Source organism: Tubulanus polymorphus, chromosome 8 (assembly GCF_964204645.1).
Source record: "Tubulanus polymorphus chromosome 8, tnTubPoly1.2, whole genome shotgun sequence".
NCBI classification, from domain to species: domain Eukaryota; kingdom Metazoa; phylum Nemertea; class Palaeonemertea; order Tubulaniformes; family Tubulanidae; genus Tubulanus; species Tubulanus polymorphus.
The window spans coordinates 1971400-1986797 of record NC_134032.1 but is presented as its reverse complement, the minus strand read 5'-3'; the positions used below and the strand labels follow the sequence as shown (position 1 = coordinate 1986797).

Genomic DNA, 15398 nt, shown 5'->3' with positions numbered 1-15398 from the left:
AAGGTCGACATAAGCCAGCCTTTACCGCTAACTATCCGACCGTTTTGTCTATCAATGACTTTGTGATATGCATCACTGACCTGTCTTTCAGTTTGTTCTAGAACTCGAGGCAGTTGTACAATTCTTAATGTGCATATGAGGCCACCCACAAGAACGTCAGAATGAAAAAAAAGAAAACAAACGTCAAATGTCCTTTCAAAAGTCCGTTTTGGTGCGCCAGAATGGGTTAGGCAGAAAATAATCTGTCGTCCTCCACCAATGTTACGAATAAGAGAAACGACATCTCGCGCACTCATCGGGGATCGAACCCGGGTCTCGTACGCAGAAAGCAAGCGTGCCGACCAGCAGTATACCGATAGAACTAGTCCACTCAGCCACGGTCCACTTAAGACTTGTAGTCGGAAACTAAATCTGTGAAATCCAATCTCTTCCTTGTAGCCGAAGCTAAAAATCGAGTAGATGATAAGCTAAAGAAATATACAATGAATAAAGGTATGTTTTATTATAACATTTAAGATAACTACACTCATATAGTCTACGTACATTGTACAAATATAAAAGTTGATTCCTGATAGTACGAAAAGTGTACTGCAGAAATTGCACGCTATACCACGTGGTTTATAATCACGTGAACACAACACGTGATTCTACGGGTCACCCGTGTAGCAGGTCCGTCTATCCGTTCTTACGTCACGTACAGGGCAGTACCTAGCATTTTAATCAATATATTCGGTGGGGGAGGGGGGGGCAGAGAGACCCTGAGAAGGGCAGTTCTTTTGGATATAACAATACTATTTGCAAAAAGGACACTTCGCCAAAATATCGGCGGGAGGGGCGGGGGTTACGCTAGGTGCAGCTCCTGATGTATGTGACACATGTCTACGGCCTTTTGATTTTTGTTGCTCCGCAAAGTTACGCTGCCTATGATTATGCTAATACCACGTGTATAGTGCATGTAGGGTGTTATTTTTGCTAGTTTTAATTTCACAATCGTTTAGCGGCGGTTCGCGTTGAAAGCTAAAATGCAAGCACAGATGTAGCGCTAATAATGTTGTAGATGATTTAGAAAGCGCGATAGACGCGATATAACTGATGCAGCGCCACGATATATCGTAAGCTACGAATCTTATAGGCCTGTTAGAAAAAAAAAACTTTTCGTTTGAATGTCGAATCATTTTGAAGCAATTGACGAGAAGATGCTACCTGGATCGTGCTACTCGGTTTTACTACCTGCCCTGATCAGGTCGTACCACGCCTTTGATCGATTTAGGAGGGTACTAGGAGTCGAGCTCATAAAAACGCCCGAATAGAGCCACAACAAATTCACGTACAGTAGACTCCGCCCGACTCAGATCCGATCGACTCTGAGATAACCGTACAAGTCTCGGGGTTGTTTTTTTTTTTAAATACTTTTTTTGTCACTATACGATGTACACAACATCCAACAACTCGGATAATATCACTCACTCAAGTCGGACACGTTTTTGTCCCAAATGATCCGACTCGAGCGAAGTTTACTACGGCCAGGGAGAACAATAATACTATAAACCAGAGCGATTTAAACTTACGAATTGCTCGGATGTTTAGAGAGCCACAACAGACAGAAATGAGATGAAAAATAAACAAACAATACTGCGTAAACAATTGCGGCATAATCGGAAGAACTATACTTCAATTGACTGTTGCATTCAATGACAACATACACTATTTTCACATAATTCCAACAACAAAGTACAAGCAACTGGGAAGTATGGCGGTTGCAGCAGCTCAACCCGGCTTCCGAGAACGACGCAAAAACTGGCTTTAAAGATTTAGATGTCTAAGGACGCTCGTCGCGGCGCCAGAAAATGAGCCGCTTTAAATCACGGCATAATCTTGATTCCTAAGATCGTTGGACCACACCGAGCGAGCTAGATTCGCTCAGATAACGTTGTCTGAAATGACGACGAACAAAGAATATGAAACTCGTTTCACGTCAATTTGTATTCAACATTTCGGCAACAAGTGACGCGTTAAACCGTGTTTTGGGTGAGCCAATGACACAATGACGGTCTCAATTACGATAACCTTGAGAGAGAGAGTTTGACAGTATGTGTGTCGATGTTGCGATCTGATGTTTGTTCCTGTTCTAGTTCATTATCGAAATGGCTTCATACAAAAAGTTCCTAATACTCGAAGCAACCTAGGCCAACTATATGCGCGCGCGTCATCGAAAAAGTGATGACGGCGAAAATGATTTCGCAGATAAAATGAAAGACAGTTGGATAAATTTAAACCCCCATTGGCCCGAAGACCGAATACACTTAATGTTAAGAGGCATTATTCTTATCCGGCGGTTCGATCAATCGTTCATCCTCGGTAAAGAGTCTCAATAGTGAAGACATAAAATTCATTCTTTCTCCTATCATTACGTATCATAGCATATTCAGGGTCCGATCTAAGCACGTGTCCGATTGCCCGGGATAAGTATATTCTCATCAGGGCAAGTAGGTTATCATTTATCACTTGTCCCCCGGGCTAGTGCAATTTTATGTCACAAAGCTTTTTTTCCCACTCGATACAACGGATGATAGCGCCACCAATCGGACTGCCTGTGTAGGGAAAGTATTTTTTGGAGGGGACAAGCGAAATTTCAGATATGCTTGCCCCCCGGGCAAGTGGCTTTCATTCCTTAGATCGGAACCTGATATTCCGTTGAAAGTGTTCGTACCCCTTTGAGAAGGGGTATAGCCGACTGAAGAACCAAAAATTTAAAAAAAAAACATTCGAGGAATGTTGTACGCGTGGAGGGTGGAAGCGATGACTCTAGATCGGAGACAGCGAATATCGTTCCTGTTCGGTCAGTTCTGGATGCCAGAAATCGACTATTAACACCAGTCTGAACGTGTCGCCCTCGTGCCAGACCTCGTGTTCGAACGAGTCGTCGAATATCAGGAACTTTCCTTCCGTCCACGTCCTGCAAATAGGAATTAATTGCACGTTTCAAATTCACAGCGATATAATTTCGAATTGGTAGTTTTAGTAGTTCAACTTCGATCGAGAATCGTCTCTCTGTAAAGCTAGATCCTGTGTGAAGAAATATGGGCGATCAAAAATTCTAAGAAGTTAGATCGGGTAATTAGACGAGACGATACACAATATCCGTGTATGATGATGACGAGAGAAATCCCACGATAACGAAGCCAAGTTTTAAAAATTCTATGAATGATTGTATTTGACGGTAGGCCTGATGATGGCTAACCGTTGTTAGCCGAAATCATTCTGATATAGAATTGTTCAATCTTGGCTTCGTTATTGTGGAATTTCTTTCGTAGATTGGGTAATACATCTGGGAAGAAGTGTCCAGGCAGGCTGCGGGATTGCCACTGACCTGTTTTGTTCGGCTACTCGGATCACAGGTCCTTTGGGAACGACGAGCCCTAAATGGGCCCGTAGACGGCAGTTCGTCGGCCCGCAATGCGACCACACGTGAACGCCAGGCTGCATCACAGAAAACTTCACCTACACGAAAATGAAATATCAGATTTTCTGACAACAACGGCGTTACGTAGGCTCCGGCCTAAGTTCAATACAGATACAGACCTGCCCTCTGGTGCAGCCTTTAGCTGGCGGAATTTGATCGATCAAGGCACACGTTTTCGGAACTTTGTTACAATTCTTCGAGTCTCTACGACCTGAAGAAAATCGATAAGAAATTTCAATAAATCACAGAATCCTTCCGTAAAAGTTACTTCCGTAAAAACAGTTTATTGTTTCGAGGTTCAAACTAAACCTCAGAGGAACGAAAAAGAATTTTTATTTCATTTTTCGGTTCCCCTGAGGTTTAGCTTGAACCTCGGAACAATAAACCGTTTTTACAGAAGTAACTGTGGGTTTTATTCGTTAACTCTACGCTGAGATTTACATCAGTTCAAACTGCGGACACAGAATCCTGTTGGTTTCCATAGACAAGTGGCTGTCCAATATCAATAGTCGACAGAAACCCACAATACAAGGAAAATCTATCTGGTAGTTTGACGTTTCAATTCAAATCTATGAGCCATTTTCAAAAACTATATTTAAAATAAATCAGTTTTTGAAAATGGCTCATAGATTTGGGTTGAAACGTCAAACTACAAGATAGTTTTTCTTTTTATTGTCGGTTTCTGTCGACTACAGAATCCTGTGTTTTGATATTTCAAAGGACATAAACATATAGAAGTGGACGATATCGGTAAGGATCCTACCCTGCGCCCATAAAGTGAACTGTTTCCAGTCACCGGTCTCTCTGAGATTTTCCTCCTCCGACACGAATGCGCCTTTCTTCACGTCCATATTTTTCAGACCTTCGTCTCGGATTAGTTTCCAGTTGTCTTCGAGCAACTGAAAATCGAAGGTAAAACTCGCGATAGCATCATCGGGTTCGAACACCTTTCGTAGAGAAACGTGGTTATCAGAGTCTCCTTGGCTGGGTTTCATAGATGTGGAAGAAAAATAGTCCCTGGGAATATTTTGAAATTCGTCAGTTGTTACCAGGGGCCGGTTCCGTAGTCGAGACTTAAGTCCAAAAGTGGTCTTAAATCTTAAGACTGGTCTTAAGTTGTTGGATTGGCTACAGAACTAAGTTGGTCTTAAGTCTAATCCATGACTATGCGACCGGCCCCAAGGGCCAGTTGCACAGTCGTGACTCAAGTGCAAAATTGGTCTTAAATATATAAGACTGGTCTTAAGTTGTTAGATTGTCTATAGAACTAAGTTGGTCTTAGCCAGGTCTTAAGTCTAGCCATGACTATGCAACCGGTCCCAGGGTTTCTAACTTACTAAGGTGGGTGTCACCTAGATTAAGGGTTTACCCCGAGGAATAACTTTGATACTCGGACTATGGAACCAGCCCCCGGTGTTCACAGTGGAACCAATGTTACCTTGAAATATTTTTGATAGCCGGTTTGTTGTCGAGTCCAGATCGGTTGTCCGGTCAGTCTGTCGACGTTGTACAGCGAGCGTTGATACACCGAGAAGAAATGTCCGTTCTTTTGGCCCTCTCTGAAAACGTCGTACGACTGAAACGCAGAAAACGTGACGACTTATATTCCGCGAGAAAACATGATGAATTCATCGACAAGTTTATCATTATACAAATCGCACAAGCGACCATGTTACGAATTACGCATTCATAAAATCCTGAACCCCCGGCAGGGATTCGAACCTGATGGCATCGAGATTGCCACGGCACGAAACCCTGCCATAATCGACCGTGTGCGCAGATACACGCGCAGTTAGGATGGTGTGATTTTTAGCCAATCAGTTTTATTTTAGCCCGGGTTTTCCCATTTATAGTTCTTCCTTGAAATTTGCCTCAACGATTATACGACGAGCAATCTGATTGGTGCCGCCAGTTTTCGTTCGGAAAGCTGCGCATGTACCTGCGCACCCGGTCTACTGATGCAGGGGTTCGTGCCGTGGCTGAGTGTAGCGATGCCATCAGGTTCGAGTCCCTGCAGAGGGAGGATGGCGCAATGCTAATGGGGAACTACAAACACTGCCGCGGCACGCAAGGATCCGCCAGGTGCCGCTAGTAGTAACTCAGTCTTTCGCGTTCAATTTCTTCTACATTTCAATGAACGCCGAATGAACTTTTCTCTTAAACAGATCAAATTTTATGGAAACTACGCCGATATCCGAGTAGAAAAATAAATTCAAAGTATATTTGAGTTAAAATGAGCAAAGCATTTCTCCTAAAGCCATGAATAGAAATTCTAGACTAATAAAGTTTCATGAACAGAATCGAAAATGTATCTAGTAACAATTTCATCAATTTACGAAATGCGCGAATATGATTTCAAAATATATAAATTCCGTAAATCGGGAACGGTACAGGATAAAATGTGAAATATCGATTCCGTTTTGCCGCTTAATTCGATCAGGGCTTAGCGTACAAAATACGACAACAAATTATTATTCCGATGCGAATTCTATTTTTCGTAAATTGGGTACGGCGCAAGGCGATATTAAAGATCAATTCCGTTCCGCTGCTTTACTTAAACGACGAGCGCGCGTGAAAAATATCACAATAAACTGATTCATCACTAATAGACTATTCATTTAGCTGGCTGAGCGGCGTCAGTATCAATCAACATGGGCGGTGAAACTGTTAGGAACATGAGCACCGGTGCAAACTTACTGGTCACCTATTGGTCGAAAGTAATTGAGAATCGTTTCGTCAACGCGGCCGAGATGAGGTTGTCGGAATACTGGATGCACCTGGTCGTCTTACCGGTGCTGGTTATCGGCGGGTTCCTGTTTAACTCGTTCACGGTCGTCCTCATGCAGTCGAGGAACCTCCGCCGCAACACGTTTTCCGTTTACCTGACTGCGCTGGCCGTCACCGACTCGGCCGTGTTGATACCGTACTTTCTGTTCTGGATGAATTTCGTTTCGTTGCAGACCGGCGGTTCTCTGATCGTCGAAATAGAATCGACGCCCCGCTGTTTGATGATCGGTATCTTGCCGACGACCAGTCAGACTTTATCGGCCTGGTTCATGACGACTATCGCGTCCGAACGATTCGTCTGCGTGTGTTTCCCGTTCGCGGTTCGTCGAATCTGTACCGTCAGGAATTCCCGAATAACCGTCACCGGAATGTCCGTATTCCTGGTCGGTTTCGTCACCGCACTGCAATCGTTGACGCCGATCTACTATATACGGGGCGCGGGCTGCGTTTATCCCGCTCACGCGAAGAAATATCTGAAAGTTTTCTACAGTTCCCTGTCCGTGTACGCGCCGTCGATAGGAATCGTCGTCCTGAACAGCGTCATTTCGGCGCGAACCTGCCAGCTGTTAAAAGTCGATTTCGATTCAAACGCGTCCGACAAGAGACGGTCGCACAGTCACAAAGTGACCGCGATGATGTTCATTCTGACCATGTCGTTTTTAGCGTTGACGCTACCGCATTGGCTGATACAGATCGTTATGATCGGGACGACGAGCCGCTCGCTGAAAATCCTCGACGATATTTTCACCGTAATCTATATCAGCAACTATTCGATCAATTTCTTCCTGTATATCGCTACGGGAACCGAGATCCGTAAAGAGATCCCGCGGCTGATCGTATGTTTAAAATAGCCTATAACTCAATATCCAAGTTCACTGACTCCAAGATGACTCAATATCCAAGTTCACTGACTCCAAGATAACTCAATATCCAAGTCCACTGACTCCAAGATGAATCAATATCAAAGTTCACCGACTCAAAGGTGACTCAATATCCAAGTCCACTGACTCCAAGATGAATCAATATCAAAGTTCACCGACTCCAAGATGACTCAATATCCAAGTTTACTGACTCCAAGATGACAATATTCCGTATATATAAACTTCGAATCCCCCAAGTCGAGGGAAAAAAGGAAACGTAAATCACAAGCTTTCAAAATCTACTTATAACATCTAAAACGATACAGAACATTAATTTGAAATTTGTATAAAGATATCTCACATTCATTATATCTCGCCAAATATCACTGACAGTAAAACCTTAATTAATTTTCTGACATTTACATCACGAAATATCTCCCTTTTTTTCTCATTTGAAAATGTAACCACCTGGAGACTTAAGTTGTTAAGTGTCTCTTGTTTGAATAAAAGATCATGAATAAAATGGACAAAATGGCGGACAGGATTTTCCCTGTGCAGAGTCTAATAAGTCATTGATATTTCGTGTAAAGTTTGATCGACATGAAAATGTTGTGTCTTATTTTGCTTTATCACTTCGAGAAAAGTAAAGCGCATTGATTATATGAGCTACGTAGAAATAAATATATCATCATTATCGTTTGACTCATACTAGCAAAATGTACATGTGCCATTTTACAGGTATGTGCATGTGCTATCTGTAAAACATGGGCAAAACTTTGCAATTCTAAACACGCGTTCCAGCGGCTGGTTGTGGAGTCCTCACCGCTGCCTTCCCATAGAGGTCGCCCTTTAAGTGTTTTACACCGAGAACCTTAGTGTCTGATGCACCACCAGTTGGTCTGACTCATCATATTCAGTACATCTCGTCAGTGTCACTGTTAAATCAATTTAATTCACGAAATATCTCCATTTTTCCATTTGTCATATGAAATTGTAACAACTGTGACACTCGAGCCATTAAGTGTCTCCTGTCTGAATAAAAGATGATGAATAAAATGGACAAAATGGCGGACGGAGAGTCCCTGTACTGAGTTTAATAAGTCATTCATATTTCATGTGAAGTTTGATGAACATGAAAATGTTTGCGCCTTATTTTGCTCTGTCACTTTGAAAATAGTAGAGCGCATTGATTATATGAGCTCTGTAGAAATAAATAAACATGTGCATGTGCAATTTGACAGGTATGTGCATGTGTAATCTGTTAAACATGGGTAACATTGTTCAATTCTCAACACGTATTCCAGTGGCAGCTCCAGGGGGTGGTTGTGGAGTCTATGCCTCTGCCTTCAAATGCCCTTTTTGTCATAACAAAGATGTCGAAATCCTCCCAGGAATCGCATTTTTGAATGAATTTCCTTCAAAATATCAAACGCGTATGATGGAAACTCGCTTGTGGCCTTTACTTTGCCTTTTACTTTTATTTCTGACCCCTGCCTAGGGGGACTAACAGGTTTTCTGGAAAACCCTCAAAAAATTCTTAAGTGCCCTCGAAACATTTTGCTCTCAAAACAATTTTACGACTCAAAACGCAGGAAACGGCTTCAAATGAGTGCTGGAATCTCAAAATTTTCTGGGAAGGCCGCAGACCCCGCGGAAGGGCTTCGCGCTGAAAGTGTTAGCCTCGCGCGCTGCGCTCGGTGGTTATCGGTGCCCTTTTCTTTTAGGTACGCCCCTAGAATTCTGAGAAGACCCCTCGATAAGCCCCCATTTTCACGCGCGGGCGGGTTATATAGTTACCTCATTTTTCTGTCCGTTTCGATTCAAAGCGTCGCCGAGGTGGACATAAAACAAGCCTTTATTCGTGCCGGGCTGTTTGCTAGCGAGCCCCGACTTCAGATAGCGAATCGCCAGCGGGAAATTCTGATCATCCGTCTTCAAAATGAACCCGTAATGGGCCTGGGCGAATCCGTTCTGGGGATCTTTTTCGAGAACCTGAAAATACGGAATACGTCTAGAGTGTTGGTCGCGTAAACAGCCAAAAAATTACAAATTTTCCCATTCAAATTCATTGCAAATATAAATTCTGCCTCTAAACCGGAATTCATAAGCCTGAATCGGACAAATATACAGCCTTCAAAATGCTTAAATCAAGGAAAGCATATTTCTAGAAATTGTTAATCTTTAATGTGGCTTTCACCCTAGAACACAGAAAACGTACTAAACTTAATATCTAAATGGGTAGGTAACTATCTTAACCGGGCAGGTAACAGGCGCGCGGATCCAGGTCCATAAAGAATGTTAATGTTAAACCATCGACTAAAATCTCTGATAGGGGGTATATACGGCATATCGTTTAGCCAAACATAAGATGATATGGTACTCGATTATGTGGTCCCGTCCGCCCGCTTAATCTTGAGTACATTCCTTCAAGGAAATGATTAAAAATCTTTTTGGTAGTTGAGCAGGGGGCGGGGGGCGGTTCATGACCCCTGAAACCCCCTATGGATCCACGCCTGCGTTTAAGTGGCTCAATGATTTTCTCAATAGATGCCCAGATACTTCATTTTCTAAATCAGATTTTTCCATTAAAGTGACCCCTAAATCAAACTTGTTCATAATCAGATTTTTCCATTAAAGTAATCCCTAAATCAAACTTCAAAGTTCATAAGCAGATTTTTCTTAACCCTTTCAGTGCGTCTACATCGCAGTGCGGTGTATCGATCAGCAATAGATTATGCTAGTACACCGCAGTGCGGTGTATTGATGTAATTAGTAATTATCTCTCTTGAAAGATGGCAGCACCTGTCAAACATAGTGAAATACTAGTAACTAACGATACACCGCGCCGCGGTGTAGACGCACTATAGTGCTATTCCCGTTATTCAACACACTAGGGTGGAATTTTTAAAAATTTTCAAATTATCTCCAGCACTATACGGGTATTGATTAGTCAGCACTGAAAGGGTTAAGGCGGGCATATTTTGCCATTCTTTATTTGCCCGACACACGCTTTTGCCGTCGTTTCAAATCATTCCGCACCTCTTCGAACGCCAGTTTCGCTTTTCGATTCGATCCGATCATCAGCAGACTGACGCCCAAATTATTCATCAAACTCAAATCACCGGGAAACATCTTCGCTAGTTTTGCTCTCAACCTGACGGCTTCCCCGTTCCAACCTGTAACCGATAGCAACTCAAACATCAATTTCTACGAAAGTACGTAATTTCAGAAAAGAGATCATTTCAGAAGGTAATTTGATTCTGTCATAGGATTGCCGAGCGGATACCTTTTCTCAAAAGGGTTGATCAGGGGAATAATTTGATGATGTGACAGGATTTATTAGCCGCGTGTGAGACTTTTCTGAAGTGTCTGTGGGGGTAGTTTGATGATGTCATTAGGGGAATCTATTAGCAGCAGCCATGACATTGACATCAAACATCACATTGACATCAAACATCACATTGATCATCATGGAGTTTAATGCCAAGCCATCTTTTTAACGAAAGACATATTCAACCGGCAAAGGGGTCATTCATTTATTACGTACGCATGAAATTTAAATATTTCAACCCCCCTGCACGCAAAATCGGCCATTTTTCATAAAAAATTACGAATTTTTTTTAAACACCCTCAACCCGCTAAGCGCCACGCAGGGAATTATAAGCGGGTTCGATGTTTCTTTTTTCCCAGAGAGACCGGAGAAGAACCAAGTTTCGACCGAGAAACTCAAGTCGCCACCAGGGTTTGGTTTATACATTGAGCATTGCAGTACGCGACTGCACTTACCGCTCCCTCTCCCACAATGCGTACGTAATAAATAAATGATCCCTAATCAATCCTATAGCTAGGCATTTGGAATAGTTGTTCATGAGGAAATAAGAGAAATTCAGAATAAATCAGGGATGAAAATGACCCATATTGAAAAAGTCGGAAAATACTTTCAAAAAAAAAAGAATTTTTTCGGGGAACAAAAATCAGTTACTTTTAGCCAAAAAACTTACTTCCTTTTGGTCAAAATGTTAATAGTTCGGGCCTGAATTAGAGCCGATTTTTTAACGAGTCGCCATATCGGTTTCTCCGACTCCACAGTTGCGCTAACAACTGCCGAAAACCGTCTTAAGGAGCACTCCAAACTACGGAGCGCTCCGATGTGACGCCCGCGATCGAGCCCGTGATTAAAGCGATTGAGGTGATTTACACCGTTCTCGGGAATAAAGAAAATGTTAGAAAAGGTCGGAAAAGCGTCTACGGTCGGAAGATTTTCATCCCTGATAAATAGGAATAGAATAACCACCTCTAAAATTCATGCGTTCCACGGCTATATCGGCTGCCTTTAATAACAGAGGCTTCGGAACGTCGGGTAAATCAACGACTTTCTGATAGTACGCGATACACTGCTCCAGTATCGGGTTACTGCGTAGTTTCTCCGACTGTTTATTCAACGCGTTCGCTTTGCCGAATGTGCCTCGCGAACTCGACGGATATTTTGCCAAAATCTCGTCGTATTTTTTCAACGCCGCCTCTATTTTACCCTGCAAAAATAATAATAATAATATCGAGTAGCGTTCTTCGAACCGGTATCTTTTACCCTTTCAGTGCGGTGTACGAATCAGTGATGGATTTTGCTAGTACACCGCACTGCGGTGTATTGATTTAATTAGTAATTATCTCTCTTGAAAGATGGCAGCACCTGTCAAACATAGTGAAATACTAGTAACTAACGATACACTGCACCGCAGTGTAGACGCACTATGGTGGTATTCCCGTTATTCAACACACTAGGGTGGAATTTTCAGAATTTTCAAATTATCTTCAGCACTATAGGGTATTAAATACTCAGCACTGAAAGGGTTAAGATTCATTTATACGCAGGTTATTGATCTGTAACCCGGACCTTGGCCATCCGTCCCTATTTCAAACATAGCCATCTTTCCATTTCTTCGCGTAAGTTCGAGACTTCATCCGAGAAACTTTTAACGAATACCTAACTACAAACACTGGCATTAGACATTTTAATTTTACCGGCGCATTTTCAAAAAGTTACGTCCAAAGCTCAGGACTTCACCCGAGATCGTTTCGAATGTATGTTAACTACAAACACCGGACATTTTGTATTACAGATTATCTATAAGCGTTCCCAGGTCCTTGTATCAAAAATACCATATTTATACCTTTTCTAAAAGCGTATCTGCTTTTATAATATCCGATAGTATTTTAAGGTCAGCTGCATTCGTGATAACATCGGTTGGCGACTTTCGTCTCTCTTCAGTCGAGGAACCGGGCCGCGAATTCTTTGCGGGTTCTTCGGAATTCTGCTTATTCTCGGGCTGCGAATTCTTGTTCGGCTCATTCTTATCGGAATTCGATCTCGCCTTTAATTCATTCGTGCGTAAAAAAGCTAACGAAAATAAAAAACATTTTCAATCTAACAAATTTCATAATAATGTCACGTCGTAGAATCTTTATGGGCAGACGAGTTTCATCCGATTTATCAGAAATTTGGCGTACAATAAAACCCAATTAATCCCTAGGATCCAGTTCCTCGGTTCTGAGTTAAGATTTAACTCTTAGTTAACTAATCAAAAATGAACTAACTTTAACTCAGAGTTAACTCTAACTCACAACTGTGGAACTGGGTCCAGGAATCAGAGGTAACTCTAACTCACAACTGTGGAACTGGATCCTGAGTTCAGAGTTAGCTCTAACTCACAACTGTGGAACAGGGTCCAGAAATCAGAGGTAACTCTAACTCACAACTGTGGAACTGGATCCTGAGTTCAGAGTTAACTCTAACTCACAACTGTGGAACTGGATCCTGAATTAAGATTTTGACTCTGAGTTAACTCATTGAAAATGAACTAACTTTAACTCAGAGTTAACTCTAACTCACAACTGTGGAACTGGGTCCTGCTGGACTTTGGCATCGATAAGAATAATCTGGATATTGCAAAAATCATATTGTTTAACCCTTTCAGTGCGGTGTACGAATCAGTGATGGATTTTGCTAGTACGCCGCACTGCGGTGTATTGATGTAATTAGTAATTAGTTTTTAGATCTACTGAAAGATGGCAGCACCTGTCAAACATAGTGAAATACTAGTAACTAACGATACACTGCACTGGTGTAGACGCACTATAGTGGTATTCCCGTTATTCAACACACTAGGGTGGAATTTTTCACAATTTTCACATTATCCCCAGCACTATGGGATAATGATTAGTCAGCACTGACAAGGTTAAGTAGACCCATGATGTAGTTTGAATGTAAAATTCTGGATAGGATGAAAAACCTGGATGAAATTGATACAGATTAAGTAGGGTTTACTGTAAGCCACTACCTTTACTTCTATATTTCCTAAATCAATCGGTTTTAGAGCGGGTTGACGTTGTATCGAAAGTGGATTATAAGAGGAAATTTAAGCAAGAATCGAAACTCTGCCACCATCGGTTTCAGGACCGGGTTTTATCTACCGCCACCAACCTAAATATGTTCGTAAATCTAGATATTCAGCGAAAACCAGAAAACCGAAAACTCCAACAATTACGAATAAAACTGCGACGATTACGAACAAAATTGTGAAGAGTTTCGGCGAGGAATCGCCGTCATCGTTGTTGTGGGTTCGAGAATCTCCGTTGGATTTCGACGACGGACGCTTTCGAGATGGATCTGAAATGAGAAGAAAACAACCCTGATCAGAAACGTAGATCACAATAGTGCAGCAGTTAAACAGGGTCCCTACAGATCAGTGATTCCTGGATATAAAGAGTTTCCGAGGAGTTTAAACAGGGTCCCTGCAGATCAGTGATTCTTGGATATAAGGAGTTTACAAGGAGTTTAAACAGGGTCCCTACAGATCAGTGATTCCTGGATATAAGGAGTTTACAAGGAGTTTAAACAGGGTCCCTGCAGATCAGTGATTCCTGGATATAAGGAGTTAAAAGAAGTTTAAACAGGGTCCCTGCAGATCAGTGATTCCTGGATATAAGGAGTTTCCAAGGAGTTTAAACCGGGTCCCTACAGATCAGTGATTCCTGGATATAAGGAGTTTCCAAGGATTTTAAACAGGCAGGGTCCCTACAGATCAGTCATTCCTGGATATAAGGAGTTTCCAAGGAGTTTAAACAGGGTCCGTGCAGATCAGTGATTCCTGGATATAAGGAGTTTACAAGGAGTTTAAACAGGGTTCCTGCAGATCAGTGATTCCTGGATATAAGGAGTTTCCAAGGAGTTTTAACAGGGTCCCTGCAGATCAGTCATTCCTGGATATAAGGAGTTTCCAAGGAGTTTTAACAGGGTCCCTGCAGATCAGTCATTCCTGGATATAAGGAGTTTACAAGGAGTTTAAACAGGGTCCCTGCAGATCAGTGATTCCTGGATATAAGGAGTTTACAACGAGTTTAAACAGGGTCCCTGCAGATCAGTGATTCCTGGATACAAGGAGTTTAAACAGTGTCCCTACAGATCAGTGATTCCTGGATATAAGGAGTTAAAAAAGGCAGGGTCCCTACAGATCAGTCATTCCTGGATATAAGGAGTTTTAGCTCGGTGGTTTTGTTAGCAAATATTTATCCTAAACACTACCTCTCAACTGGGCCAAGTAAATTTGGAGGACACAGGGCCCTGTGATCGAGTTGACATAGGACTGCCTAACTGTTTAAGATTAGGTTTGATTAAGCGTAAAACACGCAGACTAACTTATTGCCTAATATAATTCAGATATCTGCGAATTTTACCGGAATTTTCGTATCGTTTTCTATTCGAGTTTCCTACGTGTCGTTTTCGGGTCTTCTCCGAACCCATCGCTAGGGTCGATTCTTTAGCCGTCTCTCTCGAAAAACAGATCGCGTCACTTTTTAACAGCCGGCTTCTAAATTTTGACAGCTGCGTTCAGCGGTTCAGTATTTAATGTTCTGACACCGTACGGTGCTGCCACCACAACTGATAAATTTAGAAATGAATGCGTAAGCAGGATCTTAAAAAGCTTAAAGGCTATTGTTTTTCTAATCTGAACCAATACTTTTTCTAGCCATTCTGCTAAAACAATAGCACAATCTTTCTCAAATTCTTCGCCAATACATTTTTATTTGAATTGAATTCAAGCCGGTAACGAAGACACCAGATATTGACAGCTCAAGGACGTTGCCGCCGGTCGCGATTTTCGAGTGAAGTCAATCTTAAGAATCAGCAGATCATGGCGTCACAAGCCCCGGGGCTTGTCACGCCATATCTGACATGGCGTCACAAGCCCCGAGTAAAATGCAGACTATATATAATTCACGCGGAACGA

The 15398-nt window shown here is 42.2% G+C and overlaps 1 protein-coding gene across 2 annotated transcripts; it reads right to left on the bottom strand.

The window, feature by feature from the left end:
• Window positions 1-505: 505 nt before the first annotated feature.
• On the bottom strand, window positions 506-14991 carry LOC141909784 (aspartyl/asparaginyl beta-hydroxylase-like). Of its 2 annotated transcripts, XM_074800397.1 has the most exons (11): window positions 14845-14991; window positions 13592-13777; window positions 12282-12508; window positions 11405-11642; window positions 10150-10286; window positions 8908-9102; window positions 4902-5039; window positions 4227-4362; window positions 3583-3674; window positions 3371-3501; window positions 506-2956 (listed from the first exon to the last, which is right to left on the bottom strand). In XM_074800397.1, exons 1-11 carry the CDS (start codon window positions 14909-14911, stop codon window positions 2806-2808), a joined length of 1698 nt encoding a protein of 565 aa, XP_074656498.1. In that variant the 5' UTR covers window positions 14912-14991; the 3' UTR covers window positions 506-2805. The 2 variants fall into 2 exon arrangements, with proteins under 2 accessions (XP_074656498.1, XP_074656499.1); XM_074800398.1 differs by lacking the exon at window positions 506-2956 and having other exon boundaries at window positions 3384-3501; window positions 3583-3667.
• Between the last annotated feature and the right edge of the window lie 407 nt (window positions 14992-15398).

Excerpts from the sequence above, each read along its gene's own strand:
- LOC141909784 (XM_074800397.1), bottom strand. The coding sequence starts at position 14,911 with ATGGGTTCGGAGAAGACCCGAAAACGACACGTAGGAAACTCGAATAGA. Across the intron at positions 13,778-14,844 it reads AAAACGATACGAAAATTCCG|ATCCATCTCGAAAGCGTCCG; the intron begins GTAAAATTCGCA and ends TTCTCATTTCAG. Across the intron at positions 2,957-3,370 it reads CGAGTAGCCGAACAAAACAG|GACGTGGACGGAAGGAAAGT; the intron begins GTCAGTGGCAAT and ends TCCTATTTGCAG.